The 27393-nt window shown below is 43.7% G+C and overlaps 1 protein-coding gene across 1 annotated transcript in view; it reads left to right on the top strand.

Moving 5' to 3' along the window:
- The window catches only part of LOC126188186 (cell division control protein 6 homolog), a 30144-nt gene extending 4715 nt beyond the window's left edge, over positions 1-25429 (top strand). Inside the window, exons 3-9 of the mRNA XM_049929718.1 lie at positions 12283-12482; positions 12608-12774; positions 12852-13098; positions 14962-15133; positions 15213-15418; positions 21663-21806; positions 24984-25429. Of these exons, the coding sequence (XP_049785675.1) occupies positions 12283-12482; positions 12608-12774; positions 12852-13098; positions 14962-15133; positions 15213-15418; positions 21663-21806; positions 24984-25082 (1235 nt within the window). The 3' untranslated portion in view covers positions 25083-25429. The remainder of the gene's footprint in view (positions 1-12282; positions 12483-12607; positions 12775-12851; positions 13099-14961; positions 15134-15212; positions 15419-21662; positions 21807-24983) is intronic.
- Positions 25430-27393: the final 1964 nt, after the last annotated feature.

Raw genomic sequence — 27393 nt, 5'->3', positions numbered from 1 at the left:
TTAACTCCCCACATACGCAAAGGAGAAGATGCCTGTCACCCTGGGGCATCGGGACCCTCGACAACGGGCATCCTGCCAGGTGGCCTTTGCTGCAGCTGGGTGGTGCCCATGGGGAGTCCCCCCAGTCGGAGTGGGTGGCATCAAGGCAGATAACATGCCACGAAGCGTAGTACATCATCTCTTGCTGGTGGTCTGCCGCCATCAGTCTCTTAAGCGGGCAAAATCTAAGAGCTAAGAAACATGTCCCCAAGTCGTCCGCCTCCCTGGCCACACCATGGGAGGAACGCCAGGCTGAGGATGGCAGTGAAGCTTATTTGTCCCTGTACCTCATATGTGCGAGAGTTGATGGGAATCTTCAATGTCCATGAAGCCTCAGTTTTTTGTCGAGCATTTGGAGGACAAGTTTGGGGAGGTGGAGAGATTGTCCAAAATGCGCTCTGGATCACTTTTGATAAAAACAGCATTCTCTGCCCAGTCACGGCACTACTTGCTTGTGGCAAGTTGAGAGAAGTTCTGTTACCATCATGCCTCATAAGAGCTTAAAAACAATCCAGGGTAATATATACCACAGGGACCTTCTTTTGCAGTCTGACGACGAGCTACGCGCCAATTTAGACTGGCGAGTTGTTCATTTCATACGTCGGGGTCTGAGGGATAACCAGGTTGCCACGGGTGCCTTCATCTTGGCCTTTGAGGGTGACACATTGCCCGAGAAGGTCAATGCGATGGTCTAACGCTGTGACGTCAAGCCATATATCCCTCCCCCGATAAGGTGCTTTAAGTGCTGGAAGTTCATCCCTTGTCCCAGTTACTGATTCAGTGAAGTCCTCCCAGCCAGGAAACCCAAGGAAAAGTGTGAGAAATTGAAAAAGACCCGTAAGAACCATGAACTTCAAGGGGCACCCACAGCTCTGCTACCTACAAGCTCTGCATCTTAGGATGGGGTGGAGATTCTGGCGTCTGTTGAGGACCTGGAGATCTGGATCTCACCGAACCCTCAGACACAATGGATGTAGACTGCTCAGACAAAAAGTTGGTGGCAGCAGGTAACCCTGAGGTGTAAACTGCCTCATTGAATATTCCATGCCTTCCCAGTCTCACAATTATGTCTCCCGCCAGTGGAATTGCGGCGGTTTTTTCCACTGCCTGGCTGAGCTACGGCAACTGTTAAGCTTTACACCTGCTTTCTGCCTTGCCTTCCAGGAAACCTGGTTCCTGGCAATGAGGACCTCTGCCCTCCAAGGCTATAAGGGATATTACAGGGACCATAGCAACTGTAATCGAGTGTCAGGTGGAGTTTGCGCTTATGTCCTAAACTCAATCTGTAGTGAAACTGTGCCCCTTCAAACCCCTCTTCAAGCTGTGGCTGTCAGAATACGGACAGCTCAGGAAATAAGTGTGCAATGAATGTCTTCCTCCATATAGTGCAGTACCCCAGAATGTATTAGCTGCACTAATTGATCAACACCCTAAACCTTTCCTACTTTTGGGAGTTTTTAATATCCATAACCCCTTGTCGGGTGACACCGTGCTTACTGGCCGAGGCAGAGATGTCGAAACTTTACCGTCTCAGTTCGACCTCTGCCTCTTTAAGTATTGGGGCTGCCACACATTTCATTGTGGCTCGAGGTAGTTACTTAGCCATTGATTAATCAATTTGCAGCCCAGGATTTCTCTCATCTATCTGCTGGAGAGCATTTGACGACCTGTGTGGTAGTGACCACTTGCCCATCTTCCTGTCACTGCTCCAGTGCCACGCCCTCAGACACCTGCCCAAATCCCCCCCAGGGGCTCAGCATTCATTTGCTGAGTACGGGCTTGGCGACCCCGGGGTCCTGAGCTGGGGACTGGTCGGCGCCGCCAGTTTCCTGTCACCGTAACCCCCGGACATGCTTCAGCGACCACTGTATGGCGCGGCAGTGGAATGTTGTGTGCTGCGGGGAATGGTAATCTTGGCTTGACCGCCTGGATTGCAAGGAAGGACAACCTCTATAAAAACCCCTCAATCTTCCGGTGTGCTCCGCACCTATGAGATGCATGGCTATTGGGGTGGAACAGTCGCAAGCGGGCAACCTCTGGGGCCCCTGCCGCACCCCAGTTGTATCAGGCTTACTCAGGCACGCGGGGCTCTGTCTGAGCGGACCTTTTGTTCCCTAGCTGCTCGTGGGACCGCAGTGGACCCTTCGACCTCTACATTTCCCCCTACCAGTGGCTTGGGTGGGCCACTGGTAGGAAAACACACCCCATCAAAGAAGCGACTTCGTGCTGCGAGTCCTCCAGCGCCTGGTGTTGATAGAGATTTATCAGACTGTCGTAACAGAGCACATGCTGATAATCAGAATGTGTTTTTGATTATTCAACGGAAGGAGGGTAGCTTTGAGAGGGTTTCTCCCTTTTACATCCACAAGGGTCTTGAGGGGATTGCAGGAACACTTAAATCTGTGAAGCGACTTCGCAATGGGACTCTGTTAGTTGAGACTTCTAGTTCCCGTCAAGTCGCTTCTCTTAGGAAAGCAACCTGTCTCGGAGAGTACGCTATCGAGGCCGAGCTCCACTCCACTCTGAACTATAGTAAGGGTGTTGTGACATGTAGGGACTTGGTGGATATCCCCACAGATGAGTTAAAATCTGAATGGGCTGATGACGGTATTGTTGACGTGCAGCATATTATGAAAAGAGTCGATGGGAACCTAGTCAAATCAGACTCGTTTATTCTCACGTTCAGTTGCCCGAGACTCCCAGAGCATGTTAAAGCGGGGTTCTTATGTTTGCCAGTAAGCCCATATTTCCCCACCCCAATGCACTGTGTTAAATGGTAGCGCTTTGGGCATACTACGTTGGGGTGCAATGGGATAGCCACTTGTGGTAAATGTGGTCAGCCTGCCCATGAAGGAGCCGATTGTTCATCGCCTGTGAAGTGCGTGAATTGCTCTGGGAGTCACCCTGTCTGGAGCCGAGTCTGCCCCATCTATCTCGAAGATACAGGAGATTAAAACATCTAAGCGCATCCCCTATGGTGAGGCCAAGAAGCTCTTTAAGGCCATGCAACCTCCTGTGTTTACAACATCTTTCGCTTCCGCTCTGAAGAAATCGGTACCAATGGCCACTGTTGCTACGCAAACGGAGGTTGCTAGTGTTAGCACTAATACCTGCGTTTGCCAGTGCACTTGTGCTGCTGCGGTTGTTTTGCAACCTGCGGCTCTCCCTGCAACGTCGGACAAGGCTGTGGTTGCTGACATTGGGGTACTTCCTGCCTCTCCCCCTATGGCGCCTTCTGCCCCGGCGAGTAAAGCTCCTCCTGTAGACAAGGCTCTGCATTCTAAGCCCTCGAAGACAAAGGCGCCGAAGGTGAAGGTTTTGCCACCTGAGGAGACTAGTCAGGGTCGGTCCGATGACGAGGCCATCGTACTGTCTGACATCTCCCGTGGGTCGTCATCGGAGCTGATCGACATTGATGTCGACCGGGGGCGATCTTCTCGCCCCAGGAATAAATCTCCGGCGGGTATGGGCTCTCCTCCGAAGCACAGAGGAAGGGTGAAAGTTCAGCCACCCTAATCACTGGCTCCCACATTACAGTGGAACCTGAATGGGTTCAGGACGCATGTGGCCGAATTACAACTCCTTGTACAAGAGTGCCCTTTGTGCTTATGTCTCCAAGAGACACATTTTCGGGCCACTGATGCTCCTTCTTTACGGGGCTGTACCGTATATCGGAAAGATGATCTGACGGGGCAAAGGGCAAAGGGTGGTGTTGCAGTTTTTGTCCGTGACATGCACCCCTCATCTGAGCTCCCTCTCGTTACAGACTTGCAAGCAGTTGCAGTTGACCTTCTTGTGGGTCGGAGGCTCACAGTCTGTTCAGTCTACTTACCACCTCAGGATGTGATAGACTCTGAGGCTCTCACAGACCTTATTAGCCAACTCCCCCGCCCATTTCTTCTGCTGGGGGACTTCAATGCTCATAATGTCTTATGGGGCTCTCGGACTACTTGCCCCAGGGGTCGCATTCTGGAAAGCCTCATGATGTCTGAAGAACTGTGCATCCTCAACTCTGGTGCTCCCACTCAGTTCTGTACTGCTTCCGGGTCATCATCGGCTATTGACCTTTCCTTTTGCTCTCCAGCACTCGCGGATTCTGCTCTGTGGGAGGTTGTTGCTGACCTCCATTCTAGTGACCACTTCCCCCTTTGGATTCGCCTCCTGGATGAGGCTGTGGCATTATCAGTGCTGCCTCGGTGGCACCTCTGCAGAGCTGACTGGACACTTTTCAGCCAACTGGCTGTTTTGGAACACCGTGCCAGCGTCCACGAATGGGTAGACCATGTTACAGCCATGATCTCCATTGCTGCTGACTTGTCCATTCCACGGTCATCCGGTAATCCCAAGAGGCGTCCTGTCCCCTGGTGGACCACTGAGTGCCGCTCCGCCATCCGAGCCCGCCGTGCAGCTCTGCGCTGCTTCAAGTGCCGTCCCTCAGCTGACAATCTTGCGGCCTTTCGGGTGTCAAGGGCCAAAGCGCGGCGAGTGATTAAAGAGAGCAAACGACGGTCATGTCAATTGTTCTTGAACTCCATCTCCCGCTCCACTAATTCTACGAAAGTATGGGAAGCCATCAGGAGGATTTCCGGGAAACGCAGCCAACTACCTGTCACGGCATTGCTGCATCAGGGATGTCTCCTCACGGCGCCGAGAGACATTGCCCAGACATTGGCCATGCATTTTGCGGAATCCACCGCCACTATTAACTGTGATCCAGCTTTCTGCCACTACCGAACTGCCATCGAGAGGGGTCACTTGGACTTTCGGTCTCCAAATTCTGAACCCTACAACTGCCCCTTCACAATGTGGGAACTGGATTCGGCGCTGTCTGTGGCTCATGATACTGCGCCTGGTCATGATCAAATCCGGTACAGCATGCTGCAGCACTTGTTGCTGCCATCCAAGGAAGTTCTCCTGCATTGTTTTTATATGATATGGTTATCCGGCACATACCCTGACTCGTGGAGGGAGGCGATTTTGATTTCTCTCCTCAAACCGGGGAAGGACCGCACGCATCCCAGCAGTTATCGAAGTATTGCTTTGATGAGCTGTGTCGGGAAGACGTTGGAACGCATGGTCAACCGTCGCCTGGTTTGGCTGCTCGAGACCAGGCAGCTCCTTAGCCCCTCTGTGTGGCTTTCAGAGATGTCGTTCGACTGTAGACAACTTAACCCTGCTTGAGGCGGCCATCCAGCAGGCCTTCCTACGTAACCAGCATTGTCTTGGTGTCTTCTTTGACATTCATAAGGCGTATGACACTACTTGGTGCCGCCAGATCCTCAATCAACTCCATGAGTGGGGCTTTCGTGGCCCTCTCCCCATCTTCATTCAGTCCTTTCTTTCCCACCGCCTCTTTCGTTATAGGGTTGGTAATGTGCTATCTGATTTGTATGTGCAGGAGAATGGTGTTCCTCAGGGAAGCGTTTTAAGTGTCACCCTCTTTGCTGTCGCCATTAACAGTATCACGTCCACTATCTGGAGTCCTGTCCAATGCTCCTTGTTTGTGGACGATTTTGCTGTTTTCTGTTCTTCCTCCAGTCTTGTCACTGCTAGTCGGCAGTTGCAGCTTATGATACAGCGATTAGAGGCATGGACCTCCCCTGAATTGCGTCTGAGGGACACCATTCTTCCTTTTAGCGACACTGTGCGGTTCCTGGGCCTCACTTTTGATTCCAAGTTGTCGTGGTTGCCTCACCTTAAAGACATCAAGGTGCGGGCCCTGAAGGCACTGAATATTTTGAAGTGTCTGAGCCATCGGTCCTGGGGAGCAGATCGGGCGCGTCTGCTGCAGTTCTATAGGGCTTTCGTCCGCTCGCGTCTTGACTATGGTTGCACCGTGTATGGGTCAGCAAGGCCTTCGTATCTGAAGATTCTTGATGCAGTACACCATGAGGGTATCAGGCTGGCCACTGGTGCCTTCCGTACCAGTCCCATCCCCAGCCTGTGTGCTGAGGCAGGGGAACCGCCGCTCGCCATCCGGCGGAAACTCCTCGTCGTGCGACGGGTGTTTCAATTCCTTGCCTGTCCTACCTCCCCTGCGTACCCTACCGTTGCCCGACCGCCTATGGAACGTCTCTTTTCCAGTCGTCCCAGGGCAACGAGACCATTTGGGATTCGTGCCAAGCATTTGCTTGAGTCCCTTGGTGTGGAGTGTGTGGCCCCCCAACGACAAGGTTTTACTCTCCTGCCTCCCTGGTTGCTCCAGAGGCCCAGCGTCCTTTTAGACTTGTCGGAGTACCGGAGGAGCTGCACTCCTGCGTTTGTTTTTACCTCCTTATTTTATGATATTTTAAACCAGCATCCCGACCATGTACCAGTATTTACGGATGGCTCTAAACTGGGGGACTCTGTTGGTTGTGCTGTTGTTTTCCCTGATCGAGTCGTCAAGTTACGGCTTCCTGCGGCGTTTACCATCTTTGATGCCGAATTGTTTGCGATCTTGCGGGCATTGGAGCAGATGAGGTGTGTTCCCAGTCTTAAGTTCCTCATCTGTTCTGACTCCCTGAGTGCCTTTCAGACCATGCAACACTTGTACCCAGCGGATACGGTCGTCCAGAACATCCATGATGCCCTCCTCCACCTGCAACGGCAAGGGAAGGAGGTTTCCTTCTGCTGGGTGCCGGGGCACGTGGGTATTAGGGGAAACGAACTGGTGGATGTGGCTGCCAAAGATGCATGTTCCCTCCCTCACATTGTTGAATGTGCCGTCCCCCTCCATGCTGTTACCTCCCTCCTGCGTTTTCACGTTATGCGTCAGTGGGAAGAGGAGTGGCTGGCAGTCGGTGAAAATAAGCTGCGTCTGGTCAAGGCTACCACGTGGCCATGGCGTACGTCCTACCAGTCATGCAGGTGGGATGAGGTTCTCCTCACTCGCCTCCGCATCGGGCACAGTCCCTTAACGCATGGTTTTTTACTCCGGCGGGAGGACCCCCCAATCTGCAGTTCTTGTGGCGTCCAGATTACTGTCCGCCACATTTTACTTGAATGTATTTTACTCTCTGACCAGAGGGCGGTGGTTTCTTTGCCACCAGATGTGCCCTGTATTTTACAAGATGACGCAACGACTGTAGTTAAGGTCCTACGGTTTTGTCTCCTGTCCAATTTGTTGCCTCGGATTTTAGGGAGAGGGTTATAATGTGCTGCTGGGTCACTGGCTCACCCAGGTTTTAGGTAAGAGGTCAGCCAGTCACGATTACGTCCTTGTTTCCCTTCGGTTTCTGTTATCTTTTCCTTGTGTTTCCTTTCCATTTTAGTGTGTTCCTTCTCTTGTTTTGCCTCTGTATGTGAGGATTTGGAACTGCGTCAGGTCTGTGTCTTTTAGCCGTTCTCCTTGTTCGCTGTTTGTCTTAGTCCCTTCACTGCCTGTGTTCCTGTTTTTATGCGTTTGGGTGCTGATGACCACGCTGTTTAGCGCCCGTAACCTTCAAACACACACACACACACACACACACACACACACACACACACACACACACACACACACACACACACACACACACCTGCCCAGATGGGCTTAAAGAAGGCGGACTGGGAAACTTTCACCTCTGATGTCACCGTTGACTCTCGCCTCTCCATGGTAACATTGATGTGATGGTTGAGGAGGTGACTACCACAATCGTTTCTGCTGCATAAATGTGACCCCTCACTCTTTAGGGTGCCCCCAGCAAAAAATAGTCCATTGGTAGTTGCCTGAAGTCGCTGAGGCAATTACAGAGTGTCAGCAAGTTCTCCAGCAACATAAGTGGCACTGTTCCATAGAGCATGTTATAGCCTTGAAATGGCTCCATGCCTGTGTATGCAAGCTTATAAAATGACAGAAACAGGAGTGTTGGGAGAGGTACATGTTGATCACGGGGTGCTGTACGTCACCTTCCGAATTCTGGACAAAGATCAGACGCCTTTTTGGGTACCAGACCCCGACAGGTTTCCCTGGCATTACCATCAGTGGCGTACTATGTACCGACGCAAACGTGATTTCTGAGTACTTTCCTGAGCACTATGCTCGAACCTCTGCATTGGGGAACTACCCCCGAGCCCTTCGCACCCTCAAAACAGCTGATGGAAAGGAAAGTTCGTTCACTACATGCCACCGTGAATCCTATAAGGCCCCATTTACGGAGTGGGAGCTCCTCAGTGCACTTGCACATTGCCCCGACACAGCTCCTGGGCCGGATCGAATCCACAGTCAGATGATTAAACATCTCTCGCCTGACTAAAAGTGCCATCTCATCATCTTTAACTGGATCTGGTGCGATGCCATCTTTCCCTTGCAGTGGCGGGAGAATACCATCGTTCCGGTGCTCAAACCTGGTAAAAACCCCCTTGATGTGGATAGCTCCATGTCAGGGCAGCTTCCGCCAGGGTCGCTCTACCAGTGATAATCTTGTGTCCCTCTAGTCTGCCATACAAACAGCCTTTTTCAGATGCTAACACCTTGTTGCCATCTTTTTTATCTACGCAAAGTGTATGACACCACCTGGTGACATCATATCCTTGACACATTATACATCTTGGGGTATCAGAGGTCCAATCCAGATTTTTATCCAGAATTTCCTGTCGGTCCGTACTTTTTGTATCCAAGTTGGTGCTTCCCATAGTTCCCCCCATATCCACAAGAATGGGGTCCTGCAGTGCTCTGTATTGAGTGTATCGCTATTTTTAGTGGCCATTAACAGTCTAGCAGCAGCTATAGGGCCGTCCAGCTCACCATCTCTGTATGCAGACGACTTCTACATTTTGTACTGCTCCACCAGTACTGGTGTTGTTGAGCAGCACCTACAGGGAGCCATCCACAAGGCGCAGTCATGGGCTCTTGCCCACGGCTTCCAGTTTTCGGCCAAAAAAGTAGTGTGTTATGCACTTGTATCGGCATCGTACTATTCATCCAGAAACAGAACTTTACCTTCATGTCGATCCACTAACTGTAGTGGAGACATATCGATTCTTAGGACTGGTTTTCGATGCCCGAATGACTTGGCTTCCTCACCTTCGTCGGCTTAAGCGGAACTGCTGGCAGGATCTTAATGCCCTCCACTGCGTGAACAACACCAACTGGGTTGCTGATTACTTTACGTGCTGCTGCAGCTATACAGAGCTCTTGTTCAATACTGCCTTGACTATGGGAGTCTGGTTTATGGTTCGGTGGCACCCTCAGCATTGCATTTACTCAACCCAGTGCACCATTGTGGCGTTCAACTAGCGATGGAAGCTTTTAGCATGAGTCCGGTGACCAGCGTCCTTGTGGAGGCCGAATCCCACCATTGCAGGTCAGGCGTGCACAACTGTTCACCAGTTACGTTTCACACGTTCGTAGTTCTCTGCGCATCCAAATTACTGTCTCCTTTTCCCACCCACGGCGGTTCATCTCTCCTCTCGCATCGGTGCCCCAGGTCTGGGCTTACAATTGCAGTTTGCCTGCGATCCCTTCTGTCTGAACCGGAGTCCTTGCCTTTACCACGTATACTCGAGGTCCAATTGTGTAGACCTCCACGGTGTACACCTAGGCCGCGGATTCGCCTGGACCTTTCACATAGCCCAAAGGACTCAGTTCACCCCGCAGCTTTCTGCAGTCACTTCATCTCAATTCTTGACATTTACTGAGGCCATGAAGTGGTTTCGACCGACAGCTCGATGGTTTATGGTCACGTCAGCTTTGCATATGTCCATGGAGGACTTACTGAATAGCATTCCTTGCCCGATGACTGCAGTATTTTCACTGCAGAGCTGGTGGCTGTATCTCGTGCTCTTGAGCACATCTGTTCATGCCCTGAGGAGTAATTTCTTCTGTGTACTGACTCCGTGAGCATCCTACAAGCCATCGACCAATGCTACTCTCGTCATTCTTTGGTAGTGACCATCCAGGGGTCCATCTATGCCCTGGAATGGTCCGGTTGTTCAGTGGTGTTTGTGTGGACCCCAAGATATGCCGGAATCCCAGGCAACGAACTTGCTGACAAGCTGGCCAAACAGGCTACACGGAAACTGCTTATGGAGATCGTCATTCCAATAACTGACCTGCATTCGTTTTTACATCGCCAGGTTTTTCAGCTGTGGGAGATGGAATGGTGTAGTCTCAGTACGCATAATAAACTGCGTGCCGTTAAGAAGACTACGAATGTGTGCCAGTCCTCCACGCTGGCCTCTCGCAGGGACTCTTTGGTTCTCTTCCGGCTCCGAATTGGCCACGCTTGGGTGACCCACGGCTATCTCGTGTGCCGTGAAGACCTGCCTCAGTGTCGATGCGTCATCCAGTTGACAGTGGCCCATTTTCTGGTGCATTGTCTCACTTTGACTGCCCTGCGACGAAATCTTGGGTTACCAGACTCATTGCCGCTAATGTTATCTGATAACGCTTCACCTTCTGATTTAATTTTTCGTTTTATTTGTGAGGGTGGGTTTTATCATTTGACCTAAATTTTAGTGTATGTCCTTCCTTCACCCTAATGCTTTTAGGGTGGAGGTTTTAATGTGTTTCAGAGTTCAAAATTCCAAAATTTTGGAACAAATTTTTGCTGTCCCAAGTCCCATACCGAAAACACCTGTAGCTCGAGCCAGTTGATTGTCAACATTGTCAGAAACTTCACGAATTGTGATTCAGTCATAGATCATAACCATTTTTCAGAAGAGTTACTGCTGTTGATGTGGTACATGTATGGTCTTTTTCTGCCATTCCATTGGAGACATGAATACTCGAGTGTGTTTCAAAACATCCTCACTAATTCAAAGTTCAAATAAAGAAAATAAAAAACAGGTGGATCAAAATAATATTAACATAAATGATATCTATGAGTGAGTGAGAAGTTTTGTTCTTGCACTTTGTTATAATGAAAGGTTGACATAATTATATCAAAATGACGACTAAGACATCGAATTGACATTAAGCTAGTGCGTTCTGTAATCTTGACAAATTCCAACTGTGGAGGGATGAAGATTGTGCTTATGCTGTGGAATCATTTCTGGCAAATGGTTATTCTGTTGTTGCTGCCCAGCATGCTTTCTGGAGATGCTTCCAGATTCCCCCTGTGCGAAGAGAAGGAAGGCCACATAACATCCATACCCCAAACAACATTAACACGGTAAGGTGTTTATTTCAGCTGTCAGTAAAGAGATCTGCTCAGAACATGTTACACCTCTTCAGTTGATTAGAAGGTGCATCAAATTTTTCTACACGACTTGAGATTTTACCTGTACTGGAGTGGACAGAACGGTTTTGAACTTCTTGGAAAAAACGCTACATAATGACCTTATTACTGCTATTTCATGTGTGGTTGGAAGATTTGGGATGATTTGTATTTGCTTTTTTGAAGAGCGAGTGAGACAGTAAACTCTTCAATCGTACATGCTTGATTAACACCTTTTTTTCCCCCACTAAGTCTCAGTCTGCTGCAGATTTACCAGATCTGGTTTTAGCAAGATTGAGCCACTGCCTATGCAATTCAGAATTCTCTCAAAGTGCTGAGAGAAGTTTCCTAGATGCTTAATTTCTTCATGTAACTTCATCTGGCCAGCATGATCGCCAGACCTTACACCCTGTGAGCCTTTTGTATTATGGCATCTGATGGCTGAGCTGTTGAGAACATCAGCTGAGGTCTTCGCTTCCCTAAAAACTGCAGTACAGGAAGAAACTAGTCTTACTGCTAAAGAAATAGTCATTAGTTATGGAGAATTTCCAAAGTGCATTTGATAATACATTGATGTGGAGGATACTATTTGAGTGAAACACTGTTCAAAAAATGAAATTACCACTGTATATATAGCATTCAATTTAATATAGTTTCTTTATCCTGATCCATCTGTTTTTTATTTGAAATTGAAATTAGGTGTTTTGCTCCACTGTGTGTATAACCCAAAAGATGATCCTTTTCCCCAACCCACCTCTCAGTGAGTCTAACTTTAGTATATTACCAGGGAGTTGAGCTTGCCTCTGTAACCATGGCCTCATTAAAAGCTATGTGTAAGTGTAAGATGCTTTGTGGTGGTGGTGCACTTGCGTGAGGTTAAATAATTGCATTATTTTAAATTATTGCAATTTTTGCATTCCCAATATTCTTGTATTTTCTATAGTTTTGTTTCTAGGGCTTCATCCCCACAGTATCCATGTGTCACATCACTAAAGTTTGACCTTCTTTGCATAATTTTAGACTCAAATTTTGAAGAAATGTAGTAATTTGTATTAGTTCATTATACCCTGGCATACTAACAGGTACAAATCTACTTATATTCATTCATTTCCCCCCTTTTCAGATCCTGCCTTTCATCAAGCAAGAAAGGCTCTCCATTGCACGTCCTGTAATGGATTACCTGGAAGGGAAGAGCAGCTGGAATTTTTCCAAAATTATCTGCAGGACCACTTACTTAAGAGAAAGCCAGGAACTGTTTATGTGTCTGGTCCTCCAGGTACAGGAAAGTCAGCTTGCCTGAAAAAGATAATGGGACTGAAAGAGGTGGGGCTAAAAGCAGTGTGCATTTTTAGATTAATAGTACTGCTTTTATCACATGATTTGAGTTAATGATGGTAACATGTTTAACTGCTCTGTTAGTTTTCCTAAAATTCCTTCCTTTTTTGTAGATTAATGAAGGTTACAGAACAGTTTACATAAACTGCACGGCATTAAAAACTTCACAAACAATATATTCACGAATATGTTCTGAGCTGAATCTGAAGACCTCAACAAAAACTGTTAAGGAATATGTAAAGATCATTGAAAAGTTGCTCTGCAGCAGCAGGAAAATGATGTGAGTAAGATGTAATGAGAAAATAACCTATTATTTTTTGGTTGTGTGTTGATTTAACATCTGTTTTTCTATTGCAGATTATTTATTTTGGATGAAATAGACCAGTTGGATAGTCGAAATCAGTCCGTTCTGTATACATTGTTTGAATGGCCATCAAAACCTGATTCAAAACTTGTCTTAATAGGTATTGCAAATGCACTTGATTTAACTGACAGAGTACTTCCTAGGTTACAAGCTCGTGTGGAATTGAAGCCAACGCTTGTTCATTTCCCACCATATACAAAACAGCAGATTGTAACTATACTGTCTTCAAGGTTATCAGAGGTAAGATTTTAATATTACACAAATTTAGTTAAGTTAGTAGGATAAAAACAAAAGAAGTGATTATTTGACTGAGAGTAAGCTCTTTAATGGGTTGACTCCCCTCATCAATGGCTTATGTCGTTGATGTGCACATCTGAGCCCCAAGTAAATTAAGACTAATCATGCAGTAGGATCATTAAAAGATTGGGTATCAATGTTTCCCATATATTTATTAATAAATTCGTTTAATAACAGCTGATTCAGCAAGAAGTGATTTAATTATTTGAAAATAAAGTGGATGTAACATATTAGCTAAAATTTACTGTAGATCATTTGACCAAAAAGTTCTGCTGAGTAGTTGGAAGAAACCACAGGTCACATTAGTCTACAAGAAGAATGGCAAAGGTGTTGCACAAAACTACAATCCAGTATCCTTGGCATCTGTTTGTTGTAGAGTCGTAGAATATATTACATGCTTATGTGTAATAAGGTATCTGAAACAGAATGAGTGTAATTGTGCTCATAGAGCAAATGTGTTAATTTATTGGAAAATTTCAGGAATTTGAGTGTATATAAACTCGGAAGAATTTAACATGATTTTCAAGGAGTCCTCGTGGTTGTGCAAAAGTTTCTATGATGTCCTCCAGATGTGTAAACATAAAGGAGAAATGTGTAGAGTAGAAATGAGGATGTACAGTGCAAATGGGGGTGGCAAAACAAGGAGATAGGAAAAAGAAATGAGCAAGAGCAAGACAAACTAATATAATTGTGGACACCTGTGTTTTTGAGATTGTGTTGTTGAAAAGAGGAATATGAAGCACCTGCATTATGAAACTACCAGATCTTCTACATGATACTCTTCAGAGCTAAGTGTTTCAAGAATTCCATATTGATATACAACACTACGCCCTCTTTATCTAGCTGTTTCTGCTTGTTATAAGTGCCCTTTGTGCTTTAGTAATCATTGTTGCTGCAGCTGCCTCATGGTTACTGACACAGTTCTGCATGGATATTGGGGAAGAGGTCGCGTCTGTTGCTATTAGATCCAAAGTATTTGAATCAGGAGTGGGATTCTGAACAATCTGTTAAAGGTAGTTATCAGGGAATGCTTTAGTATTGTTTCATGGGACATCTTGGCACATCCACCACTTACAAAACTGTTATTACCCCAGTTGATGGCTGGACAAAACTGTTATTACCCCAGTTGATGGCTGGATTGTGAATCTCCTGTAATGGCATTGGTTGGAGTGGGGAAGGTACATGCTAGTGAACTTGGATTTCCTCTAAAGTTTTTGTTACACATGGAGGTGAGTCTGGTGGTAGACAGAAGGATCAAATTAAATTTTTATGCACACCCATTGTATTGAGTTTTGCCCAGACAGTCGCACGTACAGTTTCAGTTATTGTCTTGGTGGATTTGTGTTTGTCTGCTGTGACAAATACACCACCTCTGTTTACCATTAGCCTATCTTTCCACTATATGATGAAAATTTCCCCAAAAATCTCACTGTTGTCAATTTATGGTTTTAAGCAGCTTTCTTTCACATCAAATAGCAGGAGTACAGTTGCTTGATGAGTTATTGTATCATTACTACTACTGCACTAGGTACTTCTGAGTAAGGAAATGAAATGCTTATGATACAGATTCAACCCAAATGCTTATGATACAGATTCAACTCAACATTTGTGCTGATTGCTTATTAACAGATATGTAATTTTTTAAAGTATTATTTTATGTAATCTCTCAAAGCTTTGAAGCAAACATTATTTTGTGGTCATGTAAGTGTCATTGTGTTTCTTTTTAATTACGGTTTGAAATCATCTACTGTGAGCCAGGCATGTTTATTTTTCTGTGTTCTAATGTCCACATTTCTCTTCTTTCAGTTCAATGTAAACCAGATATTTAGTCCTGCTGTAGTGCATCTTCTAGCTGCAAAAGTTGCATCAGTGTCAGGAGATGCAAGACGTGCTTTAGACATTGGACGGCGAGTAATTGAAATTGCAGAATCTAGACTTCAGGTAGACCCATTGCCATTACAGCCAATTGCACAAAATGGTATGTAGTACTGAAAACACACCTCACATTTGAAAATGCAAATAATTTTCATGTTCTAAACTAAGATGTCTTCCAACAGAATCAACTTCAGTCAATCCAAGATCACCACGTAAAAGCACTGGAGGTGTTGATACTAAACTAGTTATGGATGTTTTGAATAACATTTATGGGACATCACAAACCCTTAATGAAGAAAGTGCATTTCCTATACAACAAAAGGTTCTTGTTTGCACATTGTTACTATTGTTGAAAAGTGGACCAAAAAAGGACATTTCTTTAGCAAAGGTAAGCATGTAATATTTATATACCCACAGTAATTCTAAATTAAACAATGTGTTGTGCTCTTAAACAGCACTGGTAGTAATCTGTAGATACTTCTTTGTTGCTACTGAAAAATAGGCAATTTTTGTAGGGAAAAGTGATGCAAGTGCATTCCTTTATATTACCTTCATCTTGACAATTAAATATTTTGTGATCTGCGGTTTTGTATTTAATAAATCAAGTAAAATTGTCATACAAAGCAAGCAATATTTTGCTAGTAGTAAACATTGTCAAGTGACAAAGTGATACTTTTGTTATATGGTGATTAAAAATAACATTTGCTGTTACTAACTTAACACACAGTGCAGTTAAGTGCCAAGTTCTTGCTTTAAGCCAAAATAATTTTTTGAATTATATTGCACACTTAAAATGCTAAACTGTAGACCTGATTTGCAGCACATATGTAAGTGTTAATTCTCTTGTTGCAATGAATCGGACAAGGAGTGGTGTGTGAAGATTGATGGTTGGAGTTCTATTGGGGCAGTTGTAGTGGGGAATTAAATGGGAACTCAATGAGGCTCATGCATGGAAATGTGAGCTCTGCAAAAAAGACAAGAGAATTGCTGAACAGAAAGTAAAGATTCGTGCCTTCATGCTGAATTAGATTTTGTTAAATTTGAGGGGGGCGGGGAGTAGGAACTGGATAAAGGTAACCAGTAATGGGCAAAAGGGAACAGCTATATACTTGAGCTTCCAATATCCAATAAGTTCGACCTGTTGCCTGTATTAGGAGGGGAAAAGCATCTCATACCTGCAGATGACATTAGGGTGCAGAAGACTTCCAGCAAAGAAACTTAGTGCCGAATGATATCAAGAGATAGGGAAGAAGAATCGTGCTACTATGTGGTAGTCGAAGCAAGGGAGTAGACCAGATGGTACAGAAAGCATTAGGGACATGGTACTGCATCAACAGTATTGTAAAGCAGATTGCTAGTCTTATTTAGATGATGGAGGACATACAAAATTTTTGTAAGGATTTTGTTTGTGGGGTGGATGATCGTAGTTGGAGCAGGGAACAGCCTGACTAAAGACAAAAAAAAAAACTGCTTTCGGGGGTTACATTGATTGAATAAGAGTAGCAACTGCACCCACACGTGAGTTCCGTAGAGGTCTGCAGCACAATGACCAGTCCTGGCTCAGCACTGCTGTGAGCCATATGACATAAAATAGAGTAGTCTGCTGTTAACTGAAATGAAATCTTAAGTGCAGTGCCTGTTTCTACAATCGGAGGTGGGATGTGTTATTGGTGATAGAGATGTCAACCTTGTTCACTAGCTACATTTTGTCAAAGTGTTTGAGAAGATGGTGTACTCTAGAATAGTAACCCTCCTGAGCAACAATTTCCTAGTAAATCAGCGTCGATTTTAGAAGAGTTGCTCAACTGAGAATGCCATTTACATATTTGCACATGACATTTTACAAGCATTAAATAATAAAACAGCACCTATTGGTATTTTCTGTGACCTATCTAAGGCATTTGTGAGTCGCAATAGCCTCCTAGATGAACTGATGTTCTATTTTATGGAATTGGTGGTATAGCCAACTAGTGTCATACCTAATCAAAAGAATGCAGAAAGTTGTACTGGATAATTCAACCTATTTAAGTAGGGGACTTCTCTTCTGGCTGGGGAGAACTTCCGGGTTCCACAAGGCTCAATATTAGAAGCACCAATGTTTCTCGTATATATAAATGACCTTCCACCTTTTGTTTGCAGATGATACTAGTACTGTAATTAATTCGGACAATTTTAAACCCAGTGATGAGAAGACATGCAGAATATATTAATTCAGATTTGTACAGAGTAATAGTAATTTTTAGTAATTAAGTACTGAAGGATGCTAATTGGGCAGGTTGCTTGCGATACACAACCCACAAACTTCATTGCCATGCAACCATGAATATACAAATACTGTGAAAGATCTGTAGAATTGACTATTGTGTAGTTAACTGGTTATTGTAAATGGATATATAAGTGTCAGTTATGTTTTATGTGACTGTTATGCATTGAGAAAGTGAATAGAGATGACATACAGCAGTGGAAGAAATGTTAATAATATCCTTTAAAGCATTATTGAGTGCTTTTCTGCAAATAGTGTCCCAGTTTCAAAAAGACACAACATGTTCACTTCTGCCCCTCCCCCCACCTAGATGTACTACACTAATGACAAATGTAACACATTGTGAGGAAATACCTTGCGTGGAAATTTCAAATTTGTTTTTGATGTGGAATAGGTGACAACTGTCAGGGGAGGTACTGTTGGTGGTTGGTGCACTTGATATGAAAATATTAATTAACCTGAATCATGCAAGGGGCTTTAGGTGTTGACTGAATGGGAAGGATTCCTCCAGGTGCCACATGAAAAATTTGGCATAGGATGGTGCCATGCAAGTAACCATGGCAGCACAACAGATTTCTTTATAGATTTGCCCTTTGAAAGTGAAATAATTATGGATCAGGATGTGGTTAACTAAGGACAACATTGTGAAAGATAGTATTCCATCACTGTGGCACAATGGGTATGGGAATGTTGGTGTAAAAAGATGTTGAAACCAGACATCTGGTGGTAACAGGACAGGATCTGGGCAAAGGAAGTGAGCAGTGTCTTGAATGTATGTTGGATGTTACAGACAATGGTTTGGAAATGTTGGACAATGAATGCAGAGGTTGTTCAGCAGGAGTTTTGAACCCAGCCACAATGGGATGACCAGAGGGGAGATATTTGGAGCTGGGTTTACGGCGTTGAGGAGTAGGCAAAAGGTAAGACTGGGAGGAGGGGGGGGGGGTTGCTGGTATGAGGAGGGAGATTGATTCATGTGGAATTGCTTGTGATCCTGATCATAATAATTTGTATGCAAAAGTGTCAGAGAGTTGGTGGAGATCTGCAGCCACATTGTTACCATAATTCATGACCACTGTGGTGTAGCCTTTGTCTGTAAGAAGGAACAGGTCTGGATTGATTTTGAGGTTACAGATAGCTGTGTGTACAATAGGGGTGATGTTGGACACACTGGGAAAGGGTTTAGAATGGAAGGCGAGGCCAGGTGTGAAGTGAAGAATTCCTATAAGATAACTGGTGCATGGTTGGGTGGAAGCAGAGAGGATCAAGTTTCGTTGGAGTTTTGAACTATTTTAAGCAACACTGTGGGATTTTGGTTGGCTGTTGTCAGTGGGATATGTGGCAAAGAAATGTTTCCTCTGCAGAGAACGGGTGAAGGAAAGATCTTTTATAATTATGGAATGGTTAAATTCAGTTTTTGGGAAGATTTGAGGCCTTTGCAAGGTACCAGGACTTCTGCAGGGATCAGTACTTCCACTTTGACAGCTGTCACCCATTTGACGTCAAAAAGTCTCAATTCAGCCTTGCCACTTGTGGACTCCACATCTGCAGTGGACAGCAGTTGTTGAAATATAATAACCTTACTGACAGTGTCCTATCCAGCTCATCCATAAATGTAGAGCAGAACACAGTTGCTTCTCTCATGTGATGCAGATCTAGAGTAGAACAGGCATCTTTCTTGGGAGACAGTGTGTCTGGCTCTGCGCTCGATGACTGACCACAAACAGATCTTCACGTGAACTGCCTCCTCTTCCACTGCCTCTCTAGTCATTCAACATCAGAGACTGATCTACACTTGGTAATTTCCTACCTTAGACATGCCCCATGTAAAATATATATATAATGTTTCCTTCTATTATAACTATATATATATATATATATATATATATATATATATATATATATATATATATATATATATATATATATATATAGAAGGAAACATTCCACGAAGGAAAAATATACCTAAAAACAAAGACGATGTGACTTACCAAATGAAAGTGCTGGCAGGTCGACAGACACACAAACGAACACAAACATACACACAAAATTCAAGCTTTCGCAACAAACTGTTGCCTCATCAGGAAAGAGGGAAGGAGAGGGAAAGACGAAAGGATGTGGGTTTTAAGGGAGAGGGTAAGGAGTCATTCCAGTCCCGGGAGCGGAAAGACTTACCTTATGGGGAAAAAAGGACGGGTATACACTCGCGCACACACACATATATCCATCCACACATATACAGACACAAGATGTCTGCTTGTGTCTGTATATGTGTGGATGGATATATGTGTGTGTGCGTGAGTGTATACCCGTCCTTTTTTCCCCATAAGGTAAGTCTTTCCGCTCCCGGGACTGGAATGACTCCTTACCCTCTCCCTTAAAACCCACATCCTTTCGTCTTTCCCTCTCCTTCCCTCTTTCCTGATGAGGCAACAGTTTGTTGCCAAAGCTTGAATTTTGTGTGTATGTTTGTGTTCGTTTGTGTGTCTGTCGACCTGCCAGCACTTTCATTTGGTAAGTCACATCATCTTTGTTTTTATGTATATTTTTCCTTCATGGAATGTTTCCTTCTATTATAGCCTATCTGAGTTCCTTTTCTATCATTGAACATCAGCCCTGGACACCCACTTGATCAGTCCTGACTGCTCGACCACCTGCGTATTCTCAGAAGCTGAATATGACACCACCTTCCCTCTCCCCGCAGATATACAGGCAATAATCGAATGCGCATATTAAAATAATTTTCATGGACTAGGGCTGTCTAATAAAAGAATTACTGAAACTAACTTCTTCTTTGGAGATTCATCAGGATGAGTATTTGTGAACTTGAAGAGTCTCGTTAGCAGCTTGCTTTCTTGCTGAGCAAGTGGATGTAGCAAATTCATCTGCTGTTTTTCCTTGTCGCATATTTAACAACATTCACCACCATTGTGTGCGTGTGGCTGCAAATTGCTGTTCTTTCCATGAAGAGGACTGGAAGGAGTTGAAGGTGCCACCATCATTGAAGCAGCATCCTCAGACTCACTCGTTTTTGAAGCAGTAAATTGTATTGCAAATCGCAAGTCACAGCACAGCGAAATTAAGCTGGAAACAATATGACTGCTAGAATATCAGAACTATGGTTGTTGGTAACGATCGAAAAAAAGTGAATATTCTGGAATGAGAGTTTCACTCTGCAGTGGTATGGACACTGATATGAAACTTTCTGGCAGATTAAAACTGTGTGCTGGACCGAGACTTGAACTTGGGACCTTTGACTTTCACAGGCAAGTGCTCTACCATCTGAGCTACCCAAGCAAGATTCACGACCTGCCCTCACAGCTTCAGTTCTGCCAGTACCTGCCAATCTTCCAAACTTCGCAGAAGCTCATCTGTGAAGGAGGTAGGAGACGAGAAGAGTTTGTGAAGTTTGGAAGTTAGGAGACGAGGTACTGGCAGAATTTCTGCTGTGAGGACAGGTTGTGAGTCATGCTTGGGTAGCTCAGATGGTAGAGCACTTGCCTGCAAAAGGCAAAGGTCCCAATTTCTGGTCTCAGTCTGGCACAAAGTTTTAATCTGCCAGGAAGCTTCAAGTGAGTACTGTTCCAAAGACGTACAGTTTTTAGAGGTAATATCGAAACAGTGGCTGTTGACAGTCACTGCCCATGGCTCTTTAGAAAGTAAACAGACAATAGCTAAACTTCATTTCCCTTGATATTATACAGTCCAGACTACTTTGTGCTGCTGCAATGCACTAAACAATATTTTAAAATGCAGAAGGCCTCACCTACATTACTAATTCCTTCTGGCAGCTGTCCTGTTTTATTGTGCCTCAAGATGATTCTTACACTTTAGGTATTGGAATCCATAAAATGAAGTGGGCTCACTTAAGTGATGCTGAACAATTAGTACTCCATTTCAATTGTCAGATGGTAGTATTACAGGAATTTCTTAAGTAAACTGTTTCATGATGAGCACTTGAACTGAAATTTTTCGTTCTTGAATAGATTGTTTGTGTTAAGTTTTTTGATAATGGTTACCACCAGAGTACCTGAATGAGACAATAAAGATCCATAAATAGCAGAAATAGCATACAGGTTATTCACATAGATTCATTTTAATTAATGTATTAATATTGAGCATCATGTGTTTGTTGTTATTGTGTGAGCATCATGTGTTTGTTGTTATTGTGTAAGCCAACCTTAATTTCTTTTAATATGTTGTGAGTTGCTCCTGTGTTTGTTGAATTGTATGATAAGATCTCAATAAAATGCCAGAATAGCAGCATTAGTCACACAGCATTCTGTTATGCTTCTTGAGATCTGGAATTTGTATGACAAAGTTTTTCCTTTTTGTAAATCATATTTTCAACATAATATTTCAATTGCAGCTACATGAAGTGTACCGTCGTGTTTGTAGTAGAAGAAATATTTTAGCTGTGGATCAGGCTGAGTTCAGGAGTTTGTGTCAGATGGTTGAAATACGTGGTATTATCCGGTTACAAGGTGCTCGTAAAGAAGCGCGGCTCACAAAGGTAACTTGAACATCTTTAGTATGTCGTAAGAGTTTTGCTGGGTACAGACTAACAATCTTGTTTCTACTTTTTCTCTGTTGAAAATTTTATATGCTATTATTTTTTCAGTCTTTTGCTTTATACTAACTTTTCAGGTGTTACAAAGTCTTCACGTCCCTCTCCCACACTCTCCCACACTCTCCCACACTCTCCCACACTCTCCCACACTCTCCCACACTCTCCCACACTCTCCCACACTCTCCCACACTCTCCCACACTCTCCCACACTCTCCCACACTCTCCCACACTCTCCCACACTCTCCCACACTCTCCCACACTCTCCCACACTCTCCCACACTCTCCCACACTCTCCCACACTCTCCCACACTCTCCCACACTCTCCCACACTCTCCCACACTCTCCCACACTCTCCCACACTCTCCCACACTCTCCCACACTCTCCCACACTCTCCCACACTCTCCCACACTCTCCCACACTCTCCCACACTCTCCCACACTCTCCCACACTCTCCCACACTCTCCCACACTCTCCCACACTCTCCCACACTCTCCCACACTCTCCCACACTCTCCCACACTCTCCCACACTCTCCCACACTCTCCCACACTCTCCCACACTCTCCCACACTCTCCCACACTCTCCCACACTCTCCCACACTCTCCCACACTCTCCCACACTCTCCCACACTCTCCCACACTCTCCCACACTCTCCCACACTCTCCCACACTCTCCCACACTCTCCCACACTCTCCCACACTCTCCCACACTCTCCCACACTCTCCCACACTCTCCCACACTCTCCCACACTCTCCCACACTCTCCCACACTCTCCCACACTCTCCCACACTCTCCCACACTCTCCCACACTCTCCCACACTCTCCCACACTCTCCCACACTCTCCCACACTCTCCCACACTCTCCCACACTCTCCCACACTCTCCCACACTCTCCCACACTCTCCCACACTCTCCCACACTCTCCCACACTCTCCCACACTCTCCCACACTCTCCCACACTCTCCCACACTCTCCCACACTCTCCCACACTCTCCCACACTCTCCCACACTCTCCCACACTCTCCCACACTCTCCCACACTCTCCCACACTCTCCCACACTCTCCCACTCTCTCCCACACTCTCCCACACTCTCCCACACTCTCTCACACTCTCCCACACTCTCCCACACTCTCCCTGTGTGTGTGTGTGTGTGTGTGTGTGTGTGTGTGTGTGTGTGTGTGTAATATAACTTCCAAGTTTACAACACAGAAATGTTACTCTGGGATGACAGGCATCAGTATATAGTTAAAAGAAACCTTTTTATGTTCAACTTTATTTTCCTGTGCGAAAAATGTTTTGTAATTTGTGACCTGCACTTGTAAGTATTGCTGCAATTCCTTCAAATGTCTGATGTTTTGAGGGGGGCTAAAATTTGTTCACACATTAATTATGAAGTTAATCCTTCAGATTGTAAAATAACACTAATTTATCTGTAGAATTTAATAGCATAATTCACAAGTATAATACACTTTATTTGTATTTTTCTGCTAGTAGTCATTTATTTATTTTATGTTTAATTTAACACATTCAATATATTTAAAGCATGTTTTGCTCATCAGGTGTTCATGCATACAGATGTCACATAAAGACAACATCGTAGTATAAAATTACCTAGAACAGTTGTCTTCACTCTTCTGTTGCTGTAGTGATTATTGGGATATTGGAGGTGGGTGGGGGGAGGGGCAGAGGGTGGCCAGAAATCTGTCAAGTGTTGAAGTATGCTGGAATCCCATCAAGCTGGAACCATAAGGTGCTTTGTATTGCAACTGGTACCATGTAAAGTTTTCCAAGCAGGAACTGATTCTAGTGCCTGCATATTCTAGTGGTGTACCTTGCAGATGCCCATTACCGGTTCCACAACATGTATGTGGATGAAAATCTATTGGGAAAGCTATATCATAACATCCTCAGAATCTGATGTATGTTTATGGTTTTATTTCATCAACCAAACTAGTTCAGTTGATATTATAAAGTTAATATTGTAATACTGTAGTGCTTGAGAATCACATAATATATATTGTAACGAATATAAAATATTTTAGAAATGTCAGTGTAATTAATGCTGTGTTTTTACATTTTTATGAATGTGAGTAATCACAGCCAGAAAATTCATGGCAGCACTATAGTGTGAAACAAATTATGAGAAGTTGACTGGTTGGAAAACAATGAGAAGTAATGAGATAAGATTAGGAGATGAATAGGAGGAAATTGATAGGGATGTGATCTCTGGAATGGACAGAATCTGGAAGAAGACCAGGAGAAGTGTAATTTTAATTGGAGAAGACTATAGTGGGAACAAATGCTATACAATTGACTGTGGGAGAAAGTGAATGACTTGACTAAGCAGAATCATATCAGGGAGAAGAAGATAGGAATTAATTTAATCACATGTCATCCAATGCCAACAGGCTTACGTCTAAGACTCACAATTTCACAAATTTACGGTAGTGATGTCTACTGTGAAGAGACAAATGCTTTTAGATAAGAAAAAACCTGTCTTCCTTTGCCTCCTTGTTTCATGATAACATATCTTAATGAGCTCAAACTTCCCAAAATTTTTCTGGACATCGGATCTTGGATGCAACCAGCTGATATTGTCCTTTGTGACAAAAGGTTTTTTCCATTATAACAATGGTATATGTCAGCATGTGCTCTTTGGGAATAGCAGAGAATAAACTTGCTCAGTTTTGTTTTTATATTTATGGGGTAGTAAACATTCATACCATTGAATGAGGAGAGTACCAGTTAAACATTTATTTACAAGTTTTGTGTGTGTGTGTGTGTGTGTGTGTGTGTGTGTGTGTGTGTGTGTGTGTGTGTGTGTGTGTGTACACACCAGTGACACTCAATGATCCAGCAGTGAATTTCAAATGGCAGATAGAAAGTGGTGGTATAACAAATTTATCTTGGGAAATAATTTTATTTCCTCTTAGGCAAGCAAGACTCGTCATGTATTTAAATGTTTCAATAGTTACCTCTCTATCACCCTTTCTCCCCTTTTCCTCCCCTTCATTGCCCCTTCTTCCTTTCCCCTCCTCAGCGCCCTTTTTTTTTTTGCAGCATTTGTATTATCTACTAAAGTTCATTCTCAACTTAATATTTTGTTTTTCACCTTCCAGGTTTGCTTACAGTGGGATGAGGAAGAAGTTGCTGCTGCTCTAAAGGACAAACAACTTCTTGCAGCAATTATGAATGACAAGTCTGCTGTCTTACCATAACAGCAATATTAGCATTAACAGAAAATGCATTGTAATTTATTTGTTGAGACTTCCTTGTATTTTTTGTGCCTGAAAATTATTGGACAGGCAGCCAATGATAAAAGTGATTGTTAAAGCAATCATTGTGTATAAATTAAAGAGTAAACTTCATGTTGAAGTTGTCCCAAATATTGTCTGGAATAACTTATTTTGTGATGTTGGGAGAAATGAAGTTGGCTAAATTTGTATCATGAAAATCATTCATAATTTTCATTGCACGAGATTTTATTTTATTTCAAGGTTGTGTGTTTTGTACATGGACTTTTCCTGTCAACGAAGGAAATTAAAAATATGTTGATCTTTTTTAATTTATTTTTTCTTAAGTCTTCATCCTTTTAACAATACTATAATTACCAAATCTGACCACTCTGACCACAACTGACTACATCATTTCTTTCAGCAAATGGATCTACAAAATAGGAAGCTATTTCTTTTTAAATCCTGTAAAAAAGTTCAAAATGCTATATTTTGAACTGAGGAAATTGAAGGGATTAAAAAGACAACATGTGCCATATTTCTTCTATTAAGTACAGTTAGTTGGGGTAACATTGGCACTTTGCAGGTAGCATTGGCCCAGAGGAAAACAATATTCTGTGCTATGCATCTCTAACAGATTAAATTACAAAATGCTACTTATAGCCATGTTTTTTGTGCACTGTTTCCATAGTTCACCAGTCTGCTGCCACAGGAGCACTTAATGTGACTGGTGTGTCAATCAGTGTAGGAAATAGTGATGGTCCAATTTGCATCTGTCACAGAAGTGAAGATCATCTAGGTGTAAAACAAGAAATTTCAATTTCTGACAATGGAAAGTGCAGAACTGAATTAAAACAATATGAATGGAAGGTGTGCATGTGCATGATATTTCAGGACAACTTTGTCCAAAAGCTTAAATATTTAGCAGTGATTTCATACTGCCTGTCTGCAACTCAGCACCTCTTGTATGTCATTGGTATGAAATACAGGCTATATTTCCATTGGGGTAATTTTGTACAATGTTTTGGGATAGCTCCGGCCCAAACAGTTTTAGGCGTATGTTTTGTTAATTTTGTTACCTACTAGTGCTTATTTTTTTAAATCTTATTCGTTTAAACAGTTTTTCTATCTAGGCTGACAAGTGTTTCTTGCACTACTAAATGAACGGAAGGTCTTAAAAGAAACCATGCTCCAAAACCTTATCTCTTGGTTCAACATGTGCGGAGCTGTCCTGCTAAGCAGACAAAAGCTTCTTGAATGCTTGTCAATGAATAAAAATTGACATGGTAAGAGGGGCTGTCTTAGAAAAGTTAGAGGTAGAAAAAAGAAGTGACTTTAACATTAGTAGCTGATGCTAAGAGGAGGAGACAGAAGTTAGACCTCAAACTGCTTGCAGCAGGTACCTGTCTCCTCTCCATTGTCCAAGCCTAACAAAAGAAGACAAAATTAATTGCCAAGTTGCTCAGAAGATGGTAATCCTGGTCTACATCCATACTCTGCAAATGACTGTGAAGTGAATGGCAGATGGGTGTCCCATTGTACTAGTTAATGACACTTTTTCTGTTCCTTTCATACATGGAGCTTGGGTAGAATTACTGTTCAGATGTCTCTGCGCATGCTGTAATTAATCTTGCCCTCTGTCACTATGAGAGTGATATGCAGAGGGTTGTAGTATATTCCTAGTAATTTAAGAGCCAGTGCTTGAAATCGTGTGTAAGTTGACTTTCTCAGGCTGTTCATGTTTCATCTCCAAGTTGCCAGTTCAATTCTGTCAGTCATATCCACGACATTACCAGTAAACCAAAGTCTGCTACCTGGTTTACCAATGACAGCCTGTGTGTGTGTGTGTGTGTGTGTGTGTGTGTGTTAAATCTTGGTATTTGTATGAGCTGACATTCCAACTGATACTCATTGACTTTGGAGTCATAAGTTTTTCTCATTTTGTGAAGTGCACAATTTTTCATTTTTGAACATTTAAATTGGATTGCCAATCTTTGCGCTACTTTGAAGTTTTACCACAATTAATTTGTGCAGATTTTTTCAGACTACGTCATTATAATTAACTGCATCATCTGTGAAGAGTCGGAGGTTACTATTAATATTGTCCCCAAGGTCATTAATATACAGCAAGGGACCTAACATACTTCCCTGTGGCACATCCAAACTCACTTTGTCTGTCAATGACTCTCCATCCAAAATAACTTCCTACATTCACACTACAAACAATTCTCTATTAATTTTGCATGATACGCCATTTGATCTAATTTTTGACAATAAGCTAAGGTGTGGTACTAAG

This window comes from Schistocerca cancellata, chromosome 5, assembly GCF_023864275.1.
Source record: "Schistocerca cancellata isolate TAMUIC-IGC-003103 chromosome 5, iqSchCanc2.1, whole genome shotgun sequence".
Lineage (NCBI taxonomy): Eukaryota > Metazoa > Arthropoda > Insecta > Orthoptera > Acrididae > Schistocerca > Schistocerca cancellata.
This window is presented reverse-complemented; position numbering and strand designations above follow the sequence as displayed.